Genomic DNA, 27,254 nt, shown 5'->3' with positions numbered 1-27,254 from the left:
TTTCATTTAACAATTTCAGCAGTGTACACATCATTGTGTTTCCCTGAACAAATGACTATTATGCTAAATGGTTGATTTTAAATAGAGTTTCCTTATTCACCAAAGTTGATACTTTTAACGTTTTGTTTTCAATTGGAAATTTCTGCTTAAATAATTTTCATTTATTTTGATGTTTGTAAGTGAAAAGTTAGTTTGCTGGTAAAAAATTGTCCTGTATTTTCATTGTTCCTTCAAAGTTTATATTTGCTGAAATAATTCTTCTGAAGTTGGAGAGATTGTATAGCCTGCACAAAAATACTGTGTAATTGTTTAATCCATTTTACCATGCGAAAATTTGTAGCCTTGTGAAATAATCCAAGAATTTTCCTTATACCACATGTTTTATAATCCCAGGTTACTAGTGCTAAACATGGACCAAAACAAAATTAGTATAAAACTAAGGTCGTATCCCATTCCATGAAGAAATTCTGAGTTATCTACACTGTTTTCACCTGGCTTACAGGATATCATGCTCTCTCAGTTTTCTTCTTATCTCAGTGGTCACTTCTCTGTCTTATTTGCTGATTCTTTTCCTTCCTTCTAATTTTTTTTTTTTTTTTTGAGACAGAGTCTCGCTCTGTCGCCAGGCTGGAGTGCAGTGGCACGATCTCTGCTCACTGCAACCTCGGCCTCCTGGGTTCAAGCGATTCTCCTGCCTCAGCCTCCCCAGTAGCTGGGATTACAGGCACACACTACCATACCCAGCTAATTTTTGTATTTTTAGTAGAGACGGGGTTTCACCATGGTGGCCAGGATGGTCTCGATTTCCTGACATCGTGATTCGCCTGCCTCAGCCTCCCAAAGTGCTGGGATTACAGGCCTGACTCTCTAACCTTTTAATTTGGTGTACATCAGTGCTCAGCTTTTGTCTTCAAGTCTTCACCATTTATACCCACTCAGTGACCTCTTATAGTCCTGAGGCTTAAACCATCTAATACACTAATGACTCTCAAATTTATTTCTCAGCCAAGACTTCTCTTCTGACATCCATTTTCAATTACTTATTTGGTAATTTCATTTGGATGTTTAATAGATATCTTAAACTCAACTTGCCCAAAACTAAACTCCTGATCTTTCCCTCCTACCCAAAACTTGCAGACTTCCCATTTCAGTTGACGGAAGCTCCATCCTACCACTTGCTCAAGTCAAAAACCTTGGAGTCATCCTGAAAGCTCTCTTCCTTGCAATACCTTACATCCACTGTATTAGCAAACTCTGTTCACTGTACCTCCAGCTCCACAGCTACCACCCTTGTCCAAGCCACCATCATCTCTCATCTGGGTTAAATCATACAGCCTTGTAACAGGTCTCTGTGCTTCTCAGAGTGATCTTTTTAAAATATTTTCTTATTACAGGTTAGCATCCTTTTCTTTCAGATTGGTATCATAGAAGTAGAAAGTAGAATAGTGGTTACCAAAGACCAAACAGGGGAGGAGGAAGGGGGAAAAGGGAGAAGATGGTCAGTGGGTACAAAGTTACAATTAAATAGGAAACATAAATTCTGGTGTTCTCTTGCACAGTAGAGGGACCATAGCTGGTTAAGAAAAATGTATTGCATATTTCAAGATAACTAGAATAGAGGATCTTGCAAGATATCACCACAAAAAAAGATAAAGATTTGAGATTATGAACATGCCAACTATCCTGATTTGATCATTATATAAAATATGCATGTATTGAAACATCACACTACCCCATAAACATGCAATTATAATGTGTCAATTATTTAAAAATAATAAAAGAGTAGACAAAATATGAGTCGACTCTGCTAAAAATATTGCAAATGGCTTCTCATTTCACTCAGAGTAGAATATTTACAGTGATCTAAAATACCCTCCATGATCTAGCTCCTTGTTACCTCACCTCCTTCTACATTTTTTCTTAACTCTGCAGCATTGATACTGACATCTTTGTCAATCTCCAAAAAAAAAAAAAAATACTTGAGGCACACTTCTGCCTTAGGTACTTCACTGTGGCTGACTCCTCTACTTGGAATCATCTTCCTCCAAGTATTGCATGTTTTCACTCTTACACCTCCATCAAGCTTTTGCTTAAATGTCTGCTTCTCAGTGAGGTCTACTTTGACCCATTCTACACACTACTGCAGTTTGCACCTTAATCCCTGAACTCTTAATACCTTTACCCTGCTCTACCTTGTCTTTATTTCCATAGCATGTATGAACCTCTATATAATTTACTTATATACTATGCTTATTGTTTATTGTCTGTTTCCATCTACATTAATTGTAAATTCTGAGGACTAGGATCCTTGTGCGTTTTGTTCACTGAAGTCCTTAAAGGCCCTAGAATAGTTTCTAGGACTTAGCAGGTGTTCAACAAGTACTTTTGAAAGAATGAATATAGAATGTAACTTTTGGTATATGATTTATGTCTACGTCTTTACACAGAACTGAATAACTGTTTTTGATTGATATGAACTATTATTTCTTGCACAATTAGTATTTTTAATTTTTGTGGGTACATAGTAGGTGTGTATATTTAGAGGGTACATGAGATTTTTTGATACAGGCACGCAATGTGAAATAAGTCCATCATGGAGAATGGGGTATCCATCCCCTCAAGCATTGATCCTTTGAGTTACAAACACTCCAATTACACTCTTAAGCTATTTTAACATGTAGAATGAAGTTATTATTGACTATAGTCACCCTGTTGTGCTGTCGTATAGTAGGTCTCATTTGTTCTTTCTATTTTTTGTATACATTAACCACCCCCACCTCCCCCCACAGCCCCCTACTACCCTTCTCAGCTTCTGATAACCATTCATCTACTCTCTGTGTCTGCGAGTTCAATTATTTTGATTTTTAGATCCTACAAATAAGTGAGAAGTTGCAATGCTTGTCTTTCTGTGACTGGCTTATTTCACTTAACATAATGATCTCCAGTTCCATCCATGTTGTCGCAAATGACTGGATCTCATTCTTTTTTATGGCTGAACAGTACTCCATGGTGTATATTACCACATTTTATTTATTCATTCACCAGTTGATAGACGCTTAGGTTGCTTCAAAATTTTACCTATTGTAAACACTGCTGCAACAAACACAGGCATGCAGCTATCTCTTCTATATAATGATTTCCTTTATTTTGGGTATACTGCTACTATATACTATACAATATATACCCATCAGTGGGATTGCTGGATCATATGGTAGCTCAATTTTTAGGTTTTTGAAGAATCTCCAAACTGTTCTCCATAGTGGTTGTGCTATTTTACATTCTCACAAACAGTGTGCAAGTATTCCCTTTTCTGCACATTCTCACCAGCATTTGTTATTTTCTCTCTTTTGGATAAAAGCCATTTTTGCTAGGGTAAAATCATCTTTTTTTTTTCCTTGAAACAGGGTCTCGCTCTGTGGCCCAGGCTGGAGTGCAGTGGCATGATCTCGGCTCACTGCAACCTCCGCCTCCCAGGTTCAAGCAATTCTTATGCCTCAGCTTCTAGAGTAGTTGGGATTACAGGTGCACATCACCATGCCTGGCTAATTTTTTGTATTTTTTTTTTTTTTTTGGTAGAGACGGTATTTCACCATGTTGGCCAGGCTGGTCTCGAGCTCCTGACGTCAAGTGATCCACCTGCCTCGGCCTCCCAAAGTGCTGGGATTACAGGCATGAGCCACCGCGCCCAGCCGGGTGAGATCACATCTTACTATAGTTTTAATTTGCATTTCTCTGATGATTAATGATACTGAGCCTTTTCATATGCCTGCTTGCCATTTGTATGTCTGGGTTTGAGAAATGTCTATTCAAATCTTTTGCCCACGTTTTGATAGGATTATTAGGTTTTTTCTTATAGAGTTGTTTGAGCTTCTTATATATTCTGGTTATTAATCCTGTGGGAGATTAGTAGTTTGCAGATATTTTCTCCTATTCTGTGGGTTGTCTCTTCACTTTGTTGATTGTCTCTTTTACCGTACAGAAGCTTTTTAACTTGATATGATCCCATTTTCCCATTTTTGCTGTGGTTGCCTGTGCTTGTGGAGTATTGCTTAAGAAATTTTTTGCCCAGAGTAATATCCTGGAGAGTTTCCCCAATGTTTTCTTGTAGTAGTTTCATAGGCTGAGGTCTTAGATTTAAGTCTTTAGTTCATTTTGATTTCATTTTTGTATATGGCAAGATATAGGGGTCTAGTTTCATTCTTCTGCATATGGATATCCAGTTTTCCCAGCACCATTTATTGAAGTGCCTGTCCTTTCCCCAGTGTATGTTACTGGCACCCTTGTCAAAAATGAGTTTACTGTAGGTGTGTGGATTTGTTTCTGGGTTCTCTATTCTGTTCCACTGTCTATCTGTCTGTTTTTATGCCAGTGCCATGCTGTTTTGGTTACTATAGCTCTGTAGTATAATTTGAAGTCAGGTAATGTTATTCCTCCAGTTTTGTTCTTTTTGCTTAGATAGCTTTAGCTATTCTGGCTCTTTTATCGTTCCATATAAATTTTAGGATTTTTTTTCTGTTTCTGTGAAGAATGTCATTGGGATTTTAATAGGGATTGCATCAAATCTGTAGATTGCTTTGGATAGTATGGTCATTTTAACAATATTGTTTCCTCCAGTCCATGAACATGGAATATTTTTCCATTTTTTGGTGTCCTCTTCAATTTCTTTCATCAGTGTTTTATAGTTTTTCATTATAGAGATCTTTCACTTCTTTGATTAATTCCTGGGTATTTTATTTTCTGTGTGGCTTTTGTAAATGGGATTACTTTGTGATTTCTATTTAGGAATGTTCACTGTTGGCATATAGAAGTGCTACTGATTTTTTATGTTGATTTTGTATCCTGCAACTTTACTGAATTTGTTTATCAGTTCTGATAGTTTTCTTGTGGAGTCTTTATGTTTTTCCAAATAAGATTACATCATCTGCAAACAATGATAATTTCACTTCGTCCTTTCCAATTTGGGTGTCCTTTATATCATTCTCTTATATGATTACTCTAGCTAGGACTTCCAATACTATGTTGAATAACAGTGGTAACAGTGGACATATTTGTCACGTTCCAGGTCTTAAAGGAAAGGCTGTGAGTTTTTCCGCATTTAGTATGATGCCAGCTGCAGGTCTGCCAAATACAACTTTTATAATGTTGGGATATCTTTCTTCTATCCCCAGTGTTCTCAGGGTTTTTATCATGAAGTGGTGTTGAATTTTATCAAATGCTTTTTCAGCATCAATTGAAATGATCACATGGTTTTTATTCTTCATTCTGTTTGTATGATGTATCACATTGATTGATTTGTGTATGGTGAGCCATCCTTGCATCTCAGGGATAAATCCCTCTGGTCATGATGAATGATCTTTATAATATACTGTTGAATTCAGTTTGCTATTATTTTGTTGAAGATTTTTGCATCAATATTCATCAGAAATATTGGCCTATAGTTTTCTTTTTTTTGATATGTCTTTATCTGGTTTTGGTATCAGGGTAAAATTGGACCTATAGAATGAGTTTGGAGGTATTGTCTCCTCCTGTATTTTTTGGAATAGTTTGAGTAGGATTCATATTAGTTCTTCTTTAAATGTTTGGTAGAATTCAGCAGTGAAACCACCAGGCTTTTCTTTTCTGGGAGATTTTTTATTACAGCATCCATTTTGTTATTCATTATTGGTCTGTTTAGGTTTTGGATTTTTTCCTAGTTCAATCTTGGTAGGTTATATGTATCTAGGAATTTGTCCATTTCTTCTAGATTTTTTTGATTTATTAGCATATAGTTGCAGATATTACACTAATGATACTTTGATTTTCTGCAGCATAAGTTGTAACGTGTCCTTTTTCATTTCTGATTTTATTTATTTGGATCGTCTCTCTTTTTTTCTTTGTCTGTCAATCTTGTTTAACTTAAACAAACTTTTGTTTCATTAATCTTTTGTATTGTTTTTCATTTCAGTTTCATTGAAATTAAATGAAATGTATGCTCTGATCTTTATTATTTCTTTTCTTCTACTGATTTTGGGTTTGGCTTGCTCTTGCTTTTCTAATTCCTTAAAATGCATGGTTAGATTGTTAATTTGAAGTTTCTCCTCTTTTTTGATGTAGGCATTATAGCTATAAACTTCCTTCTTAGTACTACTTTTGCTGTGTCCCATAGGTTTTGGTATGTTGTGTTTCCATCATTATTTGTTTCAAGAAATGTTTTAATTTCTTTATTAATTTCTCCATTGACCCACTGGTCATTCAGGAACATATTGTTTAATTTCTATGTATTTTTATAGTTTCCAAAATTCCTCTTGTTATTAATTTCTAGTTTTATCCCATTGTGGTAGAGAAGATGCTTGATATTATTTCAACTTTTTGAATGTTTTGAAGACTTGTTTTGTGACCTAAAATATGGCCTATCCTTGAGAATGATCCATGTGCTGAGGAAAATAATGTGTATTCTGCAGCTCTTGGATGAAATGTTCTGTAAATATCTATTACATCCATGTGGTCTATAGTGCAGATTAAGTCTGATGTTTCTTTGTTGATTTTCTGTCTGGAAGATCTGTCCAATGCTGAAAGTGGGGTGTTGAAGTCTGCAGCTATTATTGTATTGGGGCCTATCTCTCTCTTTAGTTCCAACAATATCTGTTTTATATATCTGGGTGCTCCAGTGTTGGCTGCATATATGTATTCAAAATTATGTCCTCCTGCTGAGTTGACCCCTTTATCATTAAACAGTGACCTTCTTTTCTCTTCTTATAGTTTTTGTCTTGAAATCTATTTTGTCTGATATAAGTAATAGCAAATCCTGCTCTTTTTTTTGGTTTTCATTGGCATGTAATATCTTTTTCCATTCCTTTATTTTCAGTCTATGTGTGCTTTACAGGTGAGGTGTTTTTATTGTAGGCAACAGATCAATATTTTTTTCACCCATTCAGCCAGCTGTGTCTTTTGATTGGAGAGTTTAGTCCATTTACATTCAGTTATTATTGATAAGTAAGGACTTACTCCTGCCATTTTGTTATTTGTCTTTTAGTTGTTAAGTGGTCTTCTCTTTCTTCTTTCCTTTCTGTCTTCTTCTAGTGAAGATGATATTCTCTGGTGATATGAGTTACTATCTTGCTTTTCATTTTTTGTGTATTCACTGTATGTTTTTGGTTTGAGGTTACTATGAGGCTTGCAAATACTATCTTATAACCCATTATTTTAACCTGATAACAATCAACACTATTTGCATAAACACACAAGCAAAATGAAAAATAATAAAAACTCTACACATTAATCTTGTTCCTCTGCTTTTTAACTTTTTGTTGTTTCTATTTATATCTTATTGTACTTACTATGTCTTAAAAAGTTGTTGTAGTTATTCTTTTTATTGGTTCATTATTTAGTCTTTCTACTTAGAATAAGAGTAGTTTACACACCACAGTTACAGTGTTATGATATTTTGTGTTTTTCTGTATACTTACTATTACCAGTGAGATTTGTGCCTTCAGGTCATTATTGCTCATTAATGTCCTCTTCTTTCTGATTGAAGTACTCCCTTTAGCATTTCTTGTAGAACAGGTCTGGTATTGATTAAATCCCTCAGGTTTTGTTAGTCTGGGGAAGGCTTTGTTTCTCCTTCGTGCTTGAAGGATATTTTTACTGAATATACTATTCTATGGTAAACTTTTTTTTCCTTTAGCACTTTAAACATGTCATGCCATTCTCTCATGACCTGTACAATTTCCACTGAAAACTCTGCTGCCAGACATATTGGAGTTTCATTATATGTTGTATGTTTCTTTTCTCTTTTCTCTTTTAGGATCCTTTTTTTCCCTTGACCTTTGAGAGTTGTATTATTATTAATAAATGCCTTGAAATAGTCTTCTTTGATTTAAATCTGCTTGGTGTTCTATAATCTTCTTGTACGTCATTATTGATATGTTTCTCTAGGTTTGGGAAGTTCTCTGTTATTATTCCTTTGAATAAACTTTCTACCCCTGTGTCCTTCTCTACCTCCTCTTTAAGGCCAATAACTCTTAGATTTGCCCATTTAAGGTTATTTTCTAGATCCTGTAGTCATGCTTTATTGTTTTTGTTTTTGTTCTTGTTATTTTTGCCTCCTCTGACTATGTGTTTTCAAGAAGACTGTCTTCAACCTCACCAGTTCTTTCTTTGCTTGATCCGTTCTGCTATTAGATTCTGATACATTCTTCAGTATTTCAGTTGCATTTTTCAGCTCCAGAATTTCTGCTTGACTCTATTGAATTATTCCAATCTCTTTGTTAAATTTATCTGATAGATTTCTGAATTCCTTCTTTTTGTTATCTTGAATTTCTTTGAGTTTCCTCAACACAGCTATTTTGGATCCTCTGTCTGAAAGGTCACAGATCTGTGTTTCTCCAAGACTGGTCTCTGGTACCTTATGTAGTTCATTTGGTGAGGCCGTGTTTTCCTAGATAGTGTTGATGCTAATCAATATTCTTCGTTGTCTGGGCATTGAAGAGTTAGGTGTTTATTGTAGTCTTCACTCTCTGGGTTTATTTGTAGCCAACCTTCTTGGGAAGGCTTTCCAGACATTTAAAAAGACTTGTGTGTTGTGATATATGCTTTAGGGGGCATTCTAAGCCCAGTAATACTGTGGTTCTTGCAGACTCGTAGAGGTACCACTTTGATGGTCTTGGACAAGATCTGGGAGAGTTCTCTGGATTATCACGCAGAGATTCTTGTTCTGTTCCCTTACTTTCTCTCAAAGAAACAGAGTCTATCTCTCTGTTCTGAACCACATAAAACTGGGAATGGAGTGACACAGGCACCTCTCTGGCCACCACCACTATGACTGTGCTGTTTCAGACCTAATGCCAGCACAACACTGGTTTTACCCAATGCTGGCTTTAACCATTCCCTGGCTACTGCCTATGTTTGCTCAAGGCCTGGGGGCTCTACAATTGGCTGGTGTCTAAGCCAGCCAGCTCTGTGTCCTTCCCTTCAGGTCAGCAAGGTCCAGAAGTGTTGTCCAGGAGTCAGGGACTAGAGGTAAAAAAAAGCCTTTGAAGAATACCTGGCGTTCTATTGTATTGTAGCTGAGCTGGTACTCAGAACACGAGAGACAGTCCTTCCCACTCTTCTTTCCCCTTTCAAAAGACAGAGGAACCTCGCCTGGTAGTTACCGCCACCCCAGACCACGGGGAGTACTGCCAGACTACTGCTGATGTTCATTTAAGGCAGAGGGTCTTTTAAATCAGCTTTTTGTGAATACTGCCTGGCTTGGAACTCAACCTTTAGAGCAGTGGGCTCCTCTCTGGCCCAGGGCAGGTCCAGAAATGCTGTTCAATAGTCAAATCCTGGAACTGGGGACCCCAAGAGCCCGCTTGGTGTTCTAGCCCCACTTCACCATACTGGTATATAAGGTGCAAGAAAATGTCCCCTTTGCTTTTCCCTCTGCTTTTCTCAAGCAGAAGTTTTGCCCCATTGCCACCACAGCTGATCATGTGCTGAGTCTCACCTGAAACCAGCAAGTCTCAGAGGCTCACCCAAGGCTTTTGATGGGTATCATTGCTGTTTATTTGGGGTCCAAAGGCTCTTCAATTAGCAGGTGATGAATGTTGGCAGGACTGGGTGCTTTCCTTGAAGGCAGCAGGTTCCCTTCTGGCCCAGGGTTTGTCCAGTAATGTCATCTGGAAGCTAGGGCCTGGAACAGGGGCCTCATGACTCTGACCAGAGCCCTATCCTGCCTTGGCTGAGCTGGTATACAAGATGCAAGACAAAGGCCTCTTCATTATTGCCTCTCCTCTCCTCAAGCAGAAGGAAGGGGTCTCTTTTGGAGCTGTGATCTGTGCAGCCTGGGGTTAGGGGAGTTTTGCTGCCAACACTCCCTTGGCTGCCCCAGCTGGTGTCTCAAGTATGTTACATGCCCCTCCCAGTCCACTGTCTCTAGGCCTACTTCAGCACTAGGACTCAACTAAGAGTTGCAGTCCTTATGGCCTAGATTGTCATTCAAGTTTACTTGGAGGCACAGAATGCTGTAGCCCTCAGTGGTGAGGTTTGTACCCACTCAAGTTTGGACCTCTGAGATCAGTGATTCCCTCCCTGGCTAGGGCTGGTTTAAATGCTCCCTCTATGGGTGGTTGTCTGCTGAGTTTGGTCCGGTTATCCTTTTTGCTCTAACAAACAGTTCAGCACTGAGTTCAATGTCTCATAATTGCTGTGTTCTCCCTCCCCCAGCGCCCAGAGATACTCTCTACACCACACAGCTGCTGCCACGGGCAATGGGGGGAGGGGGGTATTGGTAATTCAGGACTGTTTTTTCTATCTCTTCAGTGCCTCTTTCAGCAATATGAAGTTAAAACCAGGTACTATGAGTGCTCACCTGATTTTTGGTTCTTATGGTGTTTTTTCTACATAGATAGCTGTTAACTTGGTGCCTTTTGCGGGGCAATGGGTGGAACTTTCTATTCTGCTTCCTCCACATCCTCCCATTTCTTGCACAATTGATTTTTAAAGGCTTTGTTTATATGTGTAAGCCAGTTTGGTTTCTGAAAGACTTGGTCAATCAGCTCGATAAAGTCAGTAGTTTTTAAACTCTTAATAGTTGAATCAGTGAAACCTATTTTCTGGTTTCCTGGATTTGTTCCGTTTCAGTTTATGATGACTATACTGGCCCTTATGGTAATATATTCAAGCTAACTTGTGCATGGAGAAATAGTTGCAATTGATATGCCAAATCAATGCATGTAGACACAACCATATTCAATCACAATTAGTCAAATGAGTGTTGTAGAAGAACTTTATACTCAGCATAGTTCATTTTAAGACAAGGAAATAGCAAATACCAATTGATTGAATGTCCATAAATACATAAATAAATAAGCACATGCATGTATTGTTTTGAGTGATTTATGAAAATAAGCAAGTCGATCAAAATTGTCAAATAGGTCGATTCATATAAGACATTGCCTAAATTAATATGTCATCTGACTAAATTCCCTAGTAATTCCAGTAAAAACTATTGAAATTTTAGTTTATGAAGATATAATCATATTTTATCCAATAATGCATCAATTGATTTTTTAGAAAGCATTCCAATTAGAATGATCAATCAATCCCATCAAAGTTTTAAATAAATGTGGATCTATAGGGTAGTCACACCTAAAGTAAGACTAGAATAAGAAAGAATAAGGTGTTAAAGTGAGATTTTACTAATCCTGAATCATGTCGGAGTTTGAGGAAATATCTGTAGAGGTTGAAAAGTGTGGCAAATGAAAGTTCAGCACTTCAGCCTTAAAAGAATCATAAACCCATAAACTCATGACATTTTTACCAGTCCTCCCATATTTATTTGCAGTCAAAACAATGCCACAGCTGACATTTAGGTACCCCGGGAAGCAAAAGCAAAACATAACAGAACAAAACAAAAACAACCAAAAAACAGAAAGATAAGGAAGGTAAACAGACAATGCTAGCTCCATGGATTAAGTACTTGATATATATTTTTACTCGCCCTCAATACATAAATTATTTTAACCTTTAGTTGCTTTTGTTTTATTTCTGGATGTTATAGGATACTGTTTGCTCATTTGTATAACTTGCATAGGGAGAAGTAAGGATTTGGGAAGTAATTTTATCTTGTGCCTCAGTGTAGTTTTGTCCCTAAGCTCTGTCATTTGTATATCAAACTAATACTGTCATTTTTATCAGCTTCAGCCACAAGAAGGTTTATCAAGATGTTTCTGTTTTACTTCTCGTTTCTAAGCAGCTGCCTAGAACTAGAGTCACGAGTCTGCTAAATTGGGCAGGCATTCAGAACTATTTTTTATCACGTTCTCCCAAGAATCATAATTTTATAAAAAGAAATTAGCCCAAGGTAAATCTCAGGAGAAAAGTGGTTTTCTCTAATAACTTGCCTCCAACGAAGCGGTTGGTCTTTACCCACAAGAACTAGAAATAATAATTTTTTTGTACTTTATACCTTGGGTCTGGGAGACTTAAAGAAATATCTTGCTTTCCAACAACTTGGGTTTCAGTTGTTCCAGATTGAATTAGTGTAAATAACATAGGAAGAAGGACCCTAGCAAATCAATACTGCATTGGTAGTAAACTGGAAAATACTGACAAATTATCCTTTTAGACCTTAGCGAGGTTTAATCTAAACATCGTTTTCTCCTGACAGCATGAGAGAGAAGAGAGTAATTTATTACACCATCCTGATATGGATGAGAAAAGACTGCTGCATGTTCTTCAGTGTTCTGGCTCTCTCCTTCTTTATGCTAGTTCAATTTTTGTTTTGCTCCAGAAAAGCACTCTCCAATAATATGGTTACAGGTCTTGTAACTTTAATGCTGTAGCACTACTCTCTTTCATTGTGCATTTGAGAACTTGCCAGCTGGTATAAGAATGTGGGTTAAGTGCTCAGTTGAGATTCAGCTGTCTCTCATTACATACATGGGGTATGTTCCTAAAGTCCTGTACGCAAATAATTTTATAGCTTTACCTAATGTGTGAGGTCACTATGTAGAGGAGTCTTTTAGAAAATCTTGTCACATTATAATGTGAATAATTACCCTGCCCCTAAATTTCACGATTTTCATAACTCGAGATTTTTGCTTGTTGGGTTTATTTAAGGTGGACTCTCTCTCTTATTCAGTTAAAGCTTACTTCATTTATAGGAAAGGGGGAATTTGTGTTTACTGAAGGAAAAATATTTAGCATTATTTCTTTCCTAATTTCCTGTGGTTTTTGTTTCATCAAACAACTCTTATTCCATGTGATAGGTGTGTAATACAAATATGTGAAATATGACTCACAAATATTAGGTCAGCTATTTGTTCATCTTTTTCTGTTAAATAAATTGGTCGTGTTAAATGTCACATTTTCCAACTTGGATATGATAAAATAGCACTTTTAATTAACCCAAGAGGGATATGGACATAAGAAAACCACAAACACTTGCTCCAGGCAGGATCCTTTCTCAAGGAACTGCATTATGAATATGACTTAAATTACTGGTTATATGTATCCCGTGTATTTTGCAAAACCTAAAATGTTATTATATTGTCATTACACTTCCACAGTTATCATCAGGATAATAAAGAAATAAACTCAAACTTTCTTTTTTTTTTTTTTTTTTTGAGACAGGGTCTCACCCTGTCACCCAGGCTGGAGTGCAGTGGCACTATCTTGGCTCACTGCAACCTCTGCCACCCAGGTTCAAGTGATTCTCCTACCTCAGCCTCCTGAGTAGCTGGGATTACAGGCGCCTGCCACCGTGCCTGGCTAATTTTTGTAGTTTTTAGTAGAGATGGGGTTTCACCATCTTGGCCAGGCTGGTCTTGAACTCCTGACCTCATGATCCACCTGCCTCGGCCTCCCAAAGTGCTGGGATTACAGGCTTGAGCCACCGCGCCTGGCCAACCTCAAACATTTTTAACACATTTTGAGAATAGTGTACATATTAAATAGCAATAAATGTTTCCCTACATACTCTTCCCCATATCAAATCCAAGCCTTAAAATGTTTAATTGCTCATCTAGACTCCAAAAATATTTAAATTACCAGGTACCTCTAGCCAAAGGATAAAAACATTAAATTGGAAATGATTAACATATTTACAAAAAAGAGGAATTTTTCTAAGAAATTCGGTTAAACTTAGTTCTGCTGACTCAGAAGAGGAAGGAATTTCTTCTGGAAAACATTTTCTAAAATAGCAAAATTCATCATAAATATACGATTGGGACTATTAAATATAAATGTTGCAGTCTTAATCATCTATAGACCAAGCCATTATGACAAGATTTCCCTGTATAAATGTGCAGCATGTTTCATATGCCAGTGTATTAAAAAAAAAGAATCATTTGATGACTTAAAAATAATTAACTGAAATATTTGAATTTGCTTTGCTTCAGATATCGTATGAAATATCATTACCATTTTGTGAGACCTTTTAGGTTATTAAACATTTAAAAATTCCTTCTGTGAACAAGGCACTTTTATAGGAGAGAGACAGTGGGAAGATAAGGGGAATGTAAGGATTACAGATGTGCTCACAGCTTAGCAGCTTGCTTACTTGGACTTAATGATACTGATAAAAGTAATTCTGATGACATTATTAACCTATCTCTATATAACTCAGCCAATTGACCAGAATAAGATCAATATTTTTTCCCAGTTGTCAAGACAGCCAATCACCATGGCTTTGATTGGATCATGGCATGGTCAATCCAATTCATTAGGTAAGATTACTGAAATAAACCACACTGAGAGAAACCAAATGCCAGTTAGGTAGTGAGCAAGTGCCAAGTGGTGGAAGAGTTCTATAAGAGCAAGCTCATCAGATGATTTCTTCAAGTCGTTATTCATGTCCAGAATTAATTCAGTGAGTAAAGTCATTTGAAGGGTCTGGAAGATATAAAGTCGAAAAAAATGATTTCTAAAATTTAAAGTGAAAACATCTGTTAGCATGTATTAGAATTTGTTTCAAAACTACAATTTTTTATTGTACAAACATTTGTCAAAGGACTAAGAATCCAGAAATAAATAATTAGACATTTTCCTTGACCTTGAGAAGTTCATAATCAGTGGGCAGAGTAAGGGAGTAGACATATAAATAGATAATTATAGTGCAATGTAGTAAGCCTTGTTAATAGGTGTATGTAAAATGCATGCGTTAGAAGCACAAAGAAAATAAGCTGGAGAAATCTAGGAGGATTTCACAGAGAATGTAATATTTGAATTTTATCTTGAAGTATGGATATGAATATTTTGTCTTTTTCTTTATTTTCTTCTATATTTGTGCATGTGTATACACACATGCACATGCATTAGTATGTATATCAGTTACTACCCTTTCATTTGTGAGTGACTAGGAAAAGGTAAATATTTGATTGCTTCTGGTTTTGGGATTTTTTTTAACAGCTTTATTGAGATAGATTTCACACATCATACAATTCACTCATTTAAAATGTAAAATTAAATGGTTTTTATTATATTTACAGAGTGGTGCAACTATCACCACAATCAATTTTAGAACATCTTCATCACCTCACAAAAACCCTTTACACTCAGCTGTCATCTTCCTACTCCTTTATCCCCCAACTGTAAGTAGCACTAATCTACATTTTGTCTCTACAGATTTTCCTATTCTGGAGATGTCATACAAATTAAATCATATAATATTTGTCAATTTGTGTCTGGCTTTTATCGCTTTGCATGTTTTCAAAATTTGTCTATGTCATAACACATCAGTTAAATTCCTTTTAATTGCCAGATAATGGCTCATTGCGTGGAGATATCACATTTGTTTATTCATTCACCAGTTGATGGACATTTGGATTGTTTCCACTTTTGCCCTTCTGATTTCACAGAGAGTGTTCTATTTGTTTTCTTTTAATTTTCTAATGTTCCATCTTGTCAATTTTTTTATCATCTTGGATAAAAATTATTTTTCCCAGCTGATAATTATATGTTCTACTGAGAATATGATAAATGTGGTTTTCCCTCAGATGAAAATAATCTGATCATATCTGTGGTCCTAAGAAAAATTTTTCTCTACTATCTGTGAGATGTAGAGGCAGCTCATAAGACAGTGACTTCCGACCTTTTATGGCCAGGGCTCATAAGAAATACATTTTTCATCACAACCCAGTACATACATAATTTATGTGTATGTATTAAACAAAAGTTTCACAAAACAGTGTTTATGCTTACTATATGCAGTGCACTGTGATAGTCTATCCTATTCTAGTCTATCCTAACCTTTTCTGTTCTATTCTACCCTATCCAATCTACCCTGTCATATTATAGTCTATTGTTTTAAATGTACATTACATGACCCATACATTGATTTCACAACCCACTACCACGTCACTATCTGAAATTTTGTAAACTTCAGATTTCAAATCTGAAGTTCTGTTATAGGAGAGAGACCAGAACACATTCTGTGTCCAGAAATATTCATCTCATCTTTCTGAGGCAATGACTAAAGAATGGTATTTTATTTTATTGGTTGATACCCATCAAATGTTGGTGAATAATAAAAAGCCCCTATGTTGACACCTCCATTCTTAACCTACTGACCTTTAGAAGCAAAAGAATAATTACTGGTATAGTTCATTACCTTCAGAACAGTAAGAGTAACTGTGCTATGAATATTATTCCCTTCTCTTGGGAATTAACTTTCCTATTATGACTCATAACATTTCTTTTGTACTAGGAATGTAAAATGTACCACTTAAATATAAGGCATTATAAGGAATTTAGGGCATTTTAATATAATGTTTAAGTTTTTTGATCTAATATTTTCATCTAATAGTTTAAGGTCTTTTAATCTAATGTATATAACTTAAATGGACCTTTCCCTGTGTATTTTAAAGGATGCCTTAAGGTGACATGATTTCTCTAGAATGACAAGTCCCAAGGAAGTATAAGCAAAATATTCCCATGGAGAGTGATAGAATAACATGAAAGACAGTTCAGACTCATTTCTCATATGACTCACTTCTCTAAATTTGGCTTTAACAGCTTATATTCTAGAAGGAAGGAAAATTGGCAGTCGGAATTGAAATGCCAGTGAATAAAATGTGTCTATAGGACACAATGTGATAATATTACATGTGTTGGTGACCTATTAAAAAAAAACAAACTGAAACTCCCACCACCGTACCCAACACTCCTTCATAACTCCTAAATAGAAGGGTACTCTTATTCTCTTCCTATGGTGACTTCATTGCTGACTTTCTTCCTTTTTCTCTTCCCACACTTCTCCACAAACACATACAAGTTGGGAAAACTCCTCCAAAGTATCTTCCTACCTTCTATACACAAATCTTCCTTTCCTCTTTTCTCTATTTTTCCACTTCCACAATCTTCCTGTCTCTTTTGTACTTGTGGCTGTCATTTCCAGAAGAATCCAAGATGTACAATTGACAGGAAACACCAAACTGAATTATAGAGACGGGCAGAAACTTCAACTTTGCTTCTTTCCTCTTTACCTGTTACCCTGCACTTTCAGAGAACTTAATTGTAGATTGCAAAATGAAGATCAAGCAATAACCACACACAATGAAGGATTCAAGGAACCCTAAAAAGGAAGAAAGTGAAAGTAGTAGAACCTTTCTTGTTATACATCTCTATTTTATTTATTCAAATGCTATTCTTTTTTGAGTCTATGTTTCCAGCCTGGTTAATCATAAAAGCTCAATCAAGCACTTCATTTTAGTCTTTTTTGTGTGGGATTATTAATGCCGTGGGTGGAGAATTTCACACAAAGTAGTACACTTAAGTCATGCCCAATAATGGCTCAGAAAATTGGTTTTGTGTATATTCTTTGTAAATAGATAATTCCCAAATCAGGTAAGAAAAGAGAAAAGACAGAAAAATTATAAATAAAAGTGTAGAATATACTTCTATAGTGAAGGCTTATCCTTATTTCAATTAAGAATTATGACTTATGAAAGTAAATACATAAAAGCTTAGATCCCTGTTGTCAAATGCGAAATATATGAAAGTATCACAGACCTATGAAATGCCAAATACACTTGCACTTATTCACGGGCACTAGTAACTTTAATTAAGCCAGAACATCTCAAAATAACAATAATGAAAATTATATAGGTAATAAGACTATAAACTGGACTTGAATAAATGATTTTGTTTTCTTTAGAGGATGTTGGCTACCATTCAGTCTCCAAGTATAAAATATTTATTACATGTCCATTTGCGAAAAAGATAATTTTTAATCCAATTCAATTTTACATTTTTCTATTATCCTACCAGGCAGAGTTTAATGCAGTACAGTTGAACTCATGTTTATTGAATAAGTTTTTCCTACTTGCCTGGAGTAAGTGCATTTTTCTATTTTGAAAATCTTTACTTAAACTTAAATGTTTTCCACTATTTTTCCAAACAACAGTTTAGAGTATTGTGTTTACTTGAAGTTATGTCTTAAGATTTTGAAATTTCTTTCCCAGATAGTATTTATGAAATATATTTTCTGTTGTCCTGTTGCAGTAAACTTTTTATAATTGGTATTTTAATGTTTCTTAAGCCAAAAGAATGATACTATATGTGCTAGACTTATACTCATCCTTATTTTTGGTTTGGACTGATAAATCTACTTTTCTGTTAGGAAAAATATCTGTCTGAAATAATCTGCCTCCATTTTCTTTCTTTTTAATTTCAGTAGTTTTGAGGGAACACGTGGTGTTTGGTTACATGGATAAGTTCTTCAGCGGTGATTTCTGAGATTTTGGTGCACCTGTCACCTGAGCAGTGTACCCTGTACCCAATGTCTTTTATCCTTCACCCACCTCCTACCCTTTCCCCTGAGTCCCCAAAGTCCATTATATCATTCTTATGCCTTTCAATCCTCATAGCTTAGCTCCCGCCTATAAGTGAGAACATACTATATTTGGTTTTCCATTCCTGAGTTACTTCACTTAGAATAATGGTCTCCAACTCCATCCAAGTTGTTGCAAATACCATTATTTCTTTCCATTTTATCTGCCTCTATTTTCCGACAGGCAGCTCATCTGAAACCCTAACTTCATAGTTTCTTGACCTCTCTCTGGCCAATAATCATTGCCTTCACTCCATTTCCACAATTCATTTCCTCTTCTCCCCCTCCTTCACTCTCACTGAATCACTTCTGGTCTCATCAAGGCCCTCATACCTCCCTAGCTACCTATCTATTTCGTAAACCTTTTCAGGCTCTCTCTCTTACCCTATTTCAACCGTGAACTCATTGACACTCTTGTGTTGCACCATCTTGCCAATCCTCAACCATTAATCAGCTTTCCTTGATGTTTTCTTTCATTTTTTCTTCTTCTTCTTCTTTCTTTCATTATACTGCTTCTGCCAAAGGAAATCACATACCTGATTGACTGGTGCCACTGCAAATTCATAATATCCAACTTCAGCCAAGCCCTTAAAACTGCCCAGCTGTCTCGATTTTTGTTCTTAAGTCAGTTCCCATTCTAGTTCCCCATTCTTACTGCGCTAATGATATTGTCTCTGAAATATTTACTCCACCCACACCTTCGCAGACAGCAGAAAATGTTGCTTTCTACCTCATAGAAAAATAAAGGCCATCAATCATGAAGTCCCCTCTATTCCCTGCCACCCTACACTAAATATACCTCTATTTATACTTAGTCTTACCACATGTTTCACAGTAAGAAATGTCCTTTCCCCTTTTCATTGTCAACTCTCATTCTGTGTTTTTGATCCCATACACTCCCCACCTCCTCTGGAGCTTACACTTTCAATGCCTTCTCGCTTGCATTATTAATCTCTCTATTCCCTCATAAATACTTCCTCATTTACCATTTAGTCCTCAGTTTTCATGGGTTGCTACTTATTTTTTTCCGGCCCTTTGCCCAAATATGACGTACTCTGTGAGGCCTTCCATGATCACATTATTTAAAATCACAGCTTCAGATACTGTATCCACACAATTACTTCCTGTTCTCTTTTCTTGCTTTAACTTTCTCTTTAGCCCTTGTCAATATCTAACATGCTTTGACTTATTTTTCTTATTAATTATCTGCCTTCTCCAATAGAATATAAACTCCATAGGGCAAGGATTTTGCCTGAATTCTTATCAACTAAAACAAAGTTTGACACATAGCAGGAACAAAATGAGTATTTGTTGAATAAATTAAATGTAATTTGACTTCTATTTCCACCAGGCTATTACAGTCCTAAAGATCATCGTTGAGATTATGGCTAAATCCAGTCCTCATTTTAGGTCTCATCCTACTTTTAGTAGAAGTTTGTGTAATTGTACAATTGTTCCCTTAAGAAAAATGATTTATCTGGGCTATCCAGTCTTTTTAGACTCCTTCACTGATGTTTCCTCTTCATTCCACCCTTGAAAGGTATCAATGTTCACCAGATATCTGTCCTTGGACCTTTTCTTCCTTGCACTCTTTTTCTGAGAAGTATCATCCATATCTATGTTTTTTAAACACTGCCAGTGGCTTCCCAGTCTAGATTTCTAGTCCCTACTTTTTTCCAGAACGTTTCTAACTGCATATTGGATATCTACTAGATGGCTTGTATGTTTTTCAAACTCAACACAACCAGCATTAATTCAGTACCCTCTCTTCTTCCTGAATGCCTTGTTTTAATTAATGGCATCAACATCTACTCAGTCTCTCAAGATATATACATTTTTTTATTTATTCTAGGCTCCTTCTTCTCCCCTGCCTCCAATTCTGTTCCAAATTCTAATAACTCTACTTCCTAATTCCATTTCTAACATATTCCTTTTTCTCCATCTTCTTCACCTCTGCCTTACCTCCAGCCCTCATAATTTTTCACATGTGATATAATAATAGTTACCTGATTTTTTTTCTACCTTCAGTCCTGCCCAAATCCAATCAAGCTTTTATACTGTCACCATAAATACCTTAGCCAATGCAAATCTTTCCATACCTGTCCCCTCTTGAAACTCAACGACTATCCTTTGTACTCTCAGATAAACTTTTTACTCCATAAAGCCTAGCTTCAACCTACCTTTCCAACATCTTAAAACTCTACAGGTAACTTTATTCATTTTTCTCCAACTACACCACACACTTTCTCAACTCCAGACCTACAGCTTCTTTTACCCAGAATGTCAATTTCTTTCCTTTGTATCTGGCAAACTTCTAAGCACTATTCAATAGCCAGTTCAGATAGCAGCTCCTCTGTAGATCTCTAAATCTCACAAAGTAAGTCACCTTGGTTTTTTACCTTAGAGCATTCTGTATCGTTTATCTCTATGAAAAAAACGTATTTACATTGTGTTTCAAAAACTTTGTTTGCATGTTTATCTTTTCACTGAACTGTGAGCTCCCAGCCCTCAAGTAATTAAGATAGTCTAGCTAAGGAGATAGCACACGTACTTAAAAGAGTAAATAGTGCAAGGTATGATATGATGATCATATGATAGAAATGGACTGAGAATGGAGAAATGGAAGCAATCAGGATTACTTCATGGGGTTGGATCATCAGGGAAGGCTGCACAGAGGAAGCAGCTCTCAAGGTTAAATGGTTTTTGGATAAGTCAAGAAGCAAGGACCCAGTATTTCACTTGAGGATTATACTCTGTGCCAATATGAAAAGATAGCTCAAGTAGAATAGTGAGATGGACATTGGGACAGGGAGATTTGAGCTTGATTGTGGATTTCCTAAATGTCATAAGTTTGCTATTGTGTTGTGTATTTATATGCATATGCACATACATGCTCCTTAGATACTTTTCTTTTCTACCCATTCTTATCCTAAAATTACCAAGTCTAAACTGAAAGTTTTCTAATTCCTCAAGAATAATCTGATTTATACTCTTGTATTATCCTATATCATTCAAAGGCCTTCTCCTGGAGTCCTGTAAATAAGGACTGAGATAAGGGATGTAAATGCATAGGGCAGTGCCCAACATACAGAAAGTGATTTATAAAGGTCAAGATTTTCCTCTTGACCTCAGTCTCTGATCTCAGGGGCCAAATTAGATATTGTACTGATTCAGACAGGAAAACAGAAAAGAAGAGAGAAAGTCATAGATGGGATAAAACTTCGATCACAGAGATCGTTTTGTTGATGTGGCAACAATTTTTGCCTGATAAAGTGAAGAGGCAATAAAAACAGCAGTGCATATGATTCTGCAGTTTGAACAGCAAATTGCAGCAAATTGTAGCTATAGCATTGGAAGTTCTTCTTGCTCTCTGGCTGTCTCTTTATTCAGAAGTTTAAGTTAATTAAACTTGGCTCTCATAGTGTTTGAATGCCAATTCTAAATGCCTGTGGTTAGAAAAATCACACTCTATAAAATCGGTCAAAATGCACATTCTAGAAGAGTCATCACAATTGATAGTGATATTTCCTAACATCCATTCATCCTAGTATTCTTGTTTTTTTTTTCTTCTATTGTGTTTTTTCTAATTATTATCCGCTGAGATTAGTGGTTTGCCCTTTGCTTTCTGGCATGGCACATTGTACAAATGCTTTGTGGTAGAACTTTAATTTGTTCATCATGACACTGTTTCTGCCTTTGCCCATGGGAAAAATAAAATCGAGTCATTCCTACTCTGGCCTTCTTCAGCACATATCCTGTCAGTATGATGTTTATCTCAACCTGCCTATTGATGATTACATTGATAGTGCCATATCCTAGTGTGTGGCTCTGTGCTCCTGGCTTTTTAGTTTTGTAGAGTTTACTTCCTTAATAGAAAGCCTGTATGAACTTAAAAAGTCACCAATCTTCTCATATTAAGGAACAGAACTACCTATAACATGGGTTTCCAGCCACTACCTTATTCAGGTATAAATCAAAAAGGAAATTATGTGAATGGCAGAATATATAAAGCTGTGTGATAATGAGCCACATTGTAGTGAGGCTCTAGCATAATAACTCTGAACTGGGTTTTTATTTTAAGTCACTGAAAATGAGGGCTGGAAAATGTAACAGATTTGGGGGAAGAGAGGTAGAATTAGATCTACTATATTTTTGAAGTATTTTCTGAAAGGGAAGTGGGATTTAAAATATTGGATTGTTTCTTTTTCAGTCTTTTTTATCCCATTAAACACAGGCTTTGGGTATAAATCCTGGTATAGCTGACTACCAGCCTTGCCACCTTGGGCAAATTTTGTACCCTCTTAAAGCCACAATATCCTAATCTATGGCCACTTCACAGGAGTAGTGTGAGGATAAGTAGTGTGAGTAAGAACTGTAAATGTATAGGATGATGCCTAACATATAGAAAGTGATTTATAAAGTTCAGGTGTCTGCATTTGGTGGTAGTTTAGTATCAGAAAGTAGTAAACAAAATAGCTGATTGAGTGCTTTCTCTTGTCTTCCACTGGTTAGTATGACATCAGACAGAATATTAGAACAAGGTACTTGTATTAGTTTTTCACTGCCGTGTAAAAAATTATCACAAACTTAAGGACTTAAAACAGCAATTTATTATCTCACAGTTGCTATGAGTCAGAAGTCTGGACACATCTACTGGGTCCTCTGCTCAGGGTCTCACTGGACTGAAATCATGATGCCAGCTGGGACGGAGGTCTCATCTGATGATGCTCTTCTTGGCAGAATTCAGTTCCCTTGATTATAGGACTGAAGTTTCTATTTTCTTGTTGGCTGTCAGCCAGGGGTCACTCTCAACTACTAGAGACTGTTCTCCAGTTTTTGTCACGTGGCCCTTTCCATAGGCCTACTCACAGCATGGCAGCTTTGTCTAAGTCAGCAACAGAGAGAGAGAGAGAGAGAAAAAGAAAGAGAGAGGCAGAATTTTACTACATACTAGTAAAATGAGTCCTATATGTATATGGTAATATAATTGTGAGAGTGATATCCCACCACCTTTGCTGTATTCTATTGATTATAATGAAGTTACAGGTTGTACTCAAACTAATAGGGAGGGGATTATAAAATGGCATAAATACGGTGGCCATCTTAGGGTCTTTGTGCCACAATACTCAAAGAAATAATAGACAATTCACTGGCCTAAGTCTTAAGAGAAATAATGGGTAGTATCCCTTGATAATAGTTTAACATGCCTAATTCAACATGCAAATACCTCATATTTCTTTTTCCTGAATCTATGACTCTTGAAACTAATATTTTGGAGATTATTGAAGGATAATTTTACTTTAAAAATATTAATTACATAAGTAACACATGATTATATTCTTTTTGTAAAACAAGAAAAATTAAACCATACAACAATATAAAATGAAAAAGTAATTTATTCTCCACCTCCTCCTTACCTTTACCCCTTCCCCTATCCAGAGGTGCTCAAGGATGATAGTTTGATACTCATTCTTCTGTAATATTTTTAAAACATAAATGAGATCATGTTATATGTGCGTTCTGTAACTTGCTTTATTCTTTTTTAACCAATGTTTCTTGAATATCTATGTCAGTATAGATAGATCTGCCTCTGTTGCTTGATTTTTTTTTACTATGTGTGAGCAATTAGGAGATTTCCCATTTTTTACTTTTATGAGCAACACTACAATGAATTCTATGTATGTACATATTTATGTACCTGTGGGAATTATCCTGCAGTAATAGATTCCCTAGAAATGGAATTGATGGGTCAAAGGGTATACACATTTAATTTTTGATAGGAAAACAATGGAAGCTATCTGATATTTAAATACTGGTAAAATGTCCTCCAAAAAGACCAGATACATTTACAATCCTAGCAACAGTGTTTATTCAAGAGTCTCATTTTTGTCCACATTAAGGTCTTTTCCAAAATCAGCAATGTGTTACTCTTAGGAATGTGATAGGAGGTGCAATAGAGGTCGTTGAAGATGGGGATGAGTAGGAGTGAAAGAGCCCTGGAAACTATTGACAGGGGCAGTATCTATTTGGCTGACCACAGAAAATTTAGATACACTAAAAAATTTTGAAAACTACTTCCAAGGCTGTATGATATCAAGAGATGTATAAATTAGAGTAGTCATTCAAATTTAGCCCACATTATGCACACATACCTGCATGTGTGGGGAGGGAGGAAGAAAGAGAGAATGAGAATAGCTCATTTAGAGAGTGAACATTTTAGAAGTATAAAAAAATAGCAGGGAATGTTGATAATGCATGTTATTAACTCAACAGCTCTAAGAGTCCTTCTTCAAAGCCATTTCCAAAGCACCTGTGATTACATGATTAGAGACCCCTTAAAACAAGTAAAATAGGTCTGTAAACTAGGTTATCTATCAGATTACTAAAAAGCCCGCTGATAGCTATCATAAAATAAGTCACAATTCATACCCCTGCCAAAGAAATACAATTGTCTTGATAATATATAATAATGCCAAAGGATATTTTGTAGAATGCCACTGCTGGAGCTGCATGGAGATTTTTCAGTTTGCTGATTACAAAGCCTACTCAGAATCTTAAGGCTCAATCCTAACCATTGTGATTTGTGGAGACTTGCATTTCTTGTCCAGTCTTCTGAAAGTAATTACAAATGCTGCAGAAATACTCAGTTTTATCCAATTTCTGACAGATATATTCTGACTACTACCATTTATTTATTCTCTTTTGAATGAGAATACACGAGATGAAGACAACAAGAAGATAAACCTTACTCTATGCTTTCTGTTTTGCACACACACACACATTCAATTAATTATGTCTACAATTTATGGATCGATCATGTAAAGTGGTAATCTTGGCTTAGACCAATTGGTTTAATCACCCTGAATTGCATGTCCAATACAGAAGTTACAGACACACTACACTGCCAATGCTGAAAGTTGCTGATTATAGAACATCAGTAGTGTTTTGAAAGATTCGAAGGTATTTTGTACACAAGCAATTTTTAAAGGGAATGATTAAACAAGATTTATATTATTTCTTACGTTTAGAAGTAAATTATTATTTCAAATATGTTATAATTTCCCAAAATATGTTATAGTGAAGCCCTAGTTTTATACTAGACTCCAAAGCAAAATAGCCCATATATTCAGGAAGTGCTGATTACCATAGCCCACTCTTGGTGACTGAGAGTACATACTGGCATATTTAAAGGCTCTGAGAAGTCCTTTAATAAAGAAACCTGTACAGATATGTTCAACGCAAAGTTCTCCAAATTTATTTGTATTGAGAACTCTTTTCTCTTAAAACTCTCACTGACATTTCCACACATAAAGAAATGTAAATTTAAGAGATATCATTCCTAGCATTAGCATTACTTAGCTGTAAAATACTTATTTCAGTGTTTACCGTGCTAATGTTATATCGTTCCTTTTAATTAATTTGATGAAAATTTTAATTCCTTTTAAAAATACAAATGTATCTCAAAAATATTGAAAGAATACACTTGGCTGGCAAACTGATGGCAGCTTTATTTATAAAACTCATCATTAAAAACTTATTAAGATTGTGGAATTAGTCATGCAGTGGGGAAGAAGATAATTCTGGATAACCAGATCTCTTTTTTCAAAAGATTATTTGAATCATGTTTAATGAAAAAAAATGCAGCCCTCAGAAGATGGCATTTGATAAAGCTTCATCTTTGAATTAATTTATTTTTCCTGTTATCATTGTTAATTTTGCTTGTGAAAGATAATCTAAGGACATCTCAGGAATTAGATAAAGAAGGACTGCTGGGTCACCTTCATCCAGGTGATGAACTGATAACTGTGATTGAAAATTGTAGTCAACTTAAAACAAAACAAAATAAAAAAGGAAATTACTGTCAAATGGAAGTGTAGTTTTGGAAGCTGAACCCTTATAAATTGTAGTGATGGGGAACCTGCACCTGAGCCACGGTAAATCACTTCACTTGGATTATATTTAATGGCAATTGGAAATATCCTTGTTCCTTATCCTTTTATTATATGGCAGTTTTTTTGCGGTTCAGCTCAGAAAGTCAAGTTTATTGGGAAATAAATTTTCAGTGTTTCATATGTTGTCTTTAAAGAAACAGTGGTCACCACCTGCTGCTTGACACCCACCGATGTCGTTTTTCTTCCCAATCAAACAAAAGCAGGTCAGCAATTTCCTAGCAGGACAAAAGTACTAAAGGTTACCTTTTTCCCTGCGTTGTATCATGGGCAAGGCTTATACCTAGCATGATGTGGGGCATATCTCTTCCTAACCTCCTTCCAACTACCCCACTCCCCCTAAGAAGAAATATTTGTACTACTGCCACGAAGCCTGAAATTCCATAGTAGCCTCCCCTCTGGATCTGAATAAATTAAATATATTCTCTATGAAGGCTACAATTTGGCCAGGTGCATATTCACGCAAAGCTTTTATTACTTCTAAGCCTTTGTATAACCTGTTCCTGGTGCCTGGAACATTGTACTCTCCTCTCTTCTCCCTGACCCCCACCCTATCCACTCACCCATAACCCTCCCAGCCTGCCAGACTTTTCTCTAGGATATCTACCCTACCCGCTTCCGTACATGCCCCATCACACCCTGTAATTTCCCTACCTTATCTTAAAAAGTGGGAGGGAGGTAAGTCCTGGTGTATTTTCCTTGCTTTGCTCTAAGGTCCTATATATATTTTGTAATCCTTAATCACTCAGGGCATTCAAGGCAATGTACGTCTCTCTAGGTTACTTGTGTTAGAGAAAGACAAAACCAAGGGACTTATCTGATGCTCTGAATACAGGACCTTAATGCAGCTTTTTGTTTGCAGAAAATAATGTTACTACACATTACATATTGCAGAGTTTCTGCAAATTTACACAACCTAAAAGCCCAAAGAGTCCCCTTACATGCTACATGATCTTGTTACTCAAAGGATGGTCCACAGACTAGCAGCATCTGTATCCTCTGAGACCTTGTTA

At 36.1% G+C, this 27,254-nt stretch overlaps 1 protein-coding gene across 8 annotated transcripts in view; it reads left to right on the top strand.

The window, feature by feature from the left end:
- The window catches only part of TENM1 (teneurin transmembrane protein 1), an 824,537-nt gene that overhangs the window by 330,047 nt on the left and 467,236 nt on the right, over nt 1–27,254 (top strand). For 5 of the 8 annotated variants that reach the window (XM_054676475.1, XM_054676474.1, XM_054676471.1 and 2 more), the window contains one exon: nt 3,577–3,693. The exons of the other annotated variants lie outside the window; for them this stretch is intronic. In XM_054676475.1, the coding sequence (XP_054532450.1) occupies nt 3,577–3,693 (117 nt within the window). The remainder of the gene's footprint in view (nt 1–3,576; nt 3,694–27,254) is intronic. 8 annotated transcript variants of the gene reach the window in all.

Source organism: Pan troglodytes, chromosome X (assembly GCF_028858775.2).
Source record: "Pan troglodytes isolate AG18354 chromosome X, NHGRI_mPanTro3-v2.0_pri, whole genome shotgun sequence".
In the NCBI taxonomy this organism is placed as follows: Eukaryota; Metazoa; Chordata; class Mammalia; order Primates; family Hominidae; genus Pan; species Pan troglodytes.
The sequence above is the reverse complement of the archived record's forward strand: the minus strand, read 5'-3'. Positions and strand labels throughout refer to the sequence as shown.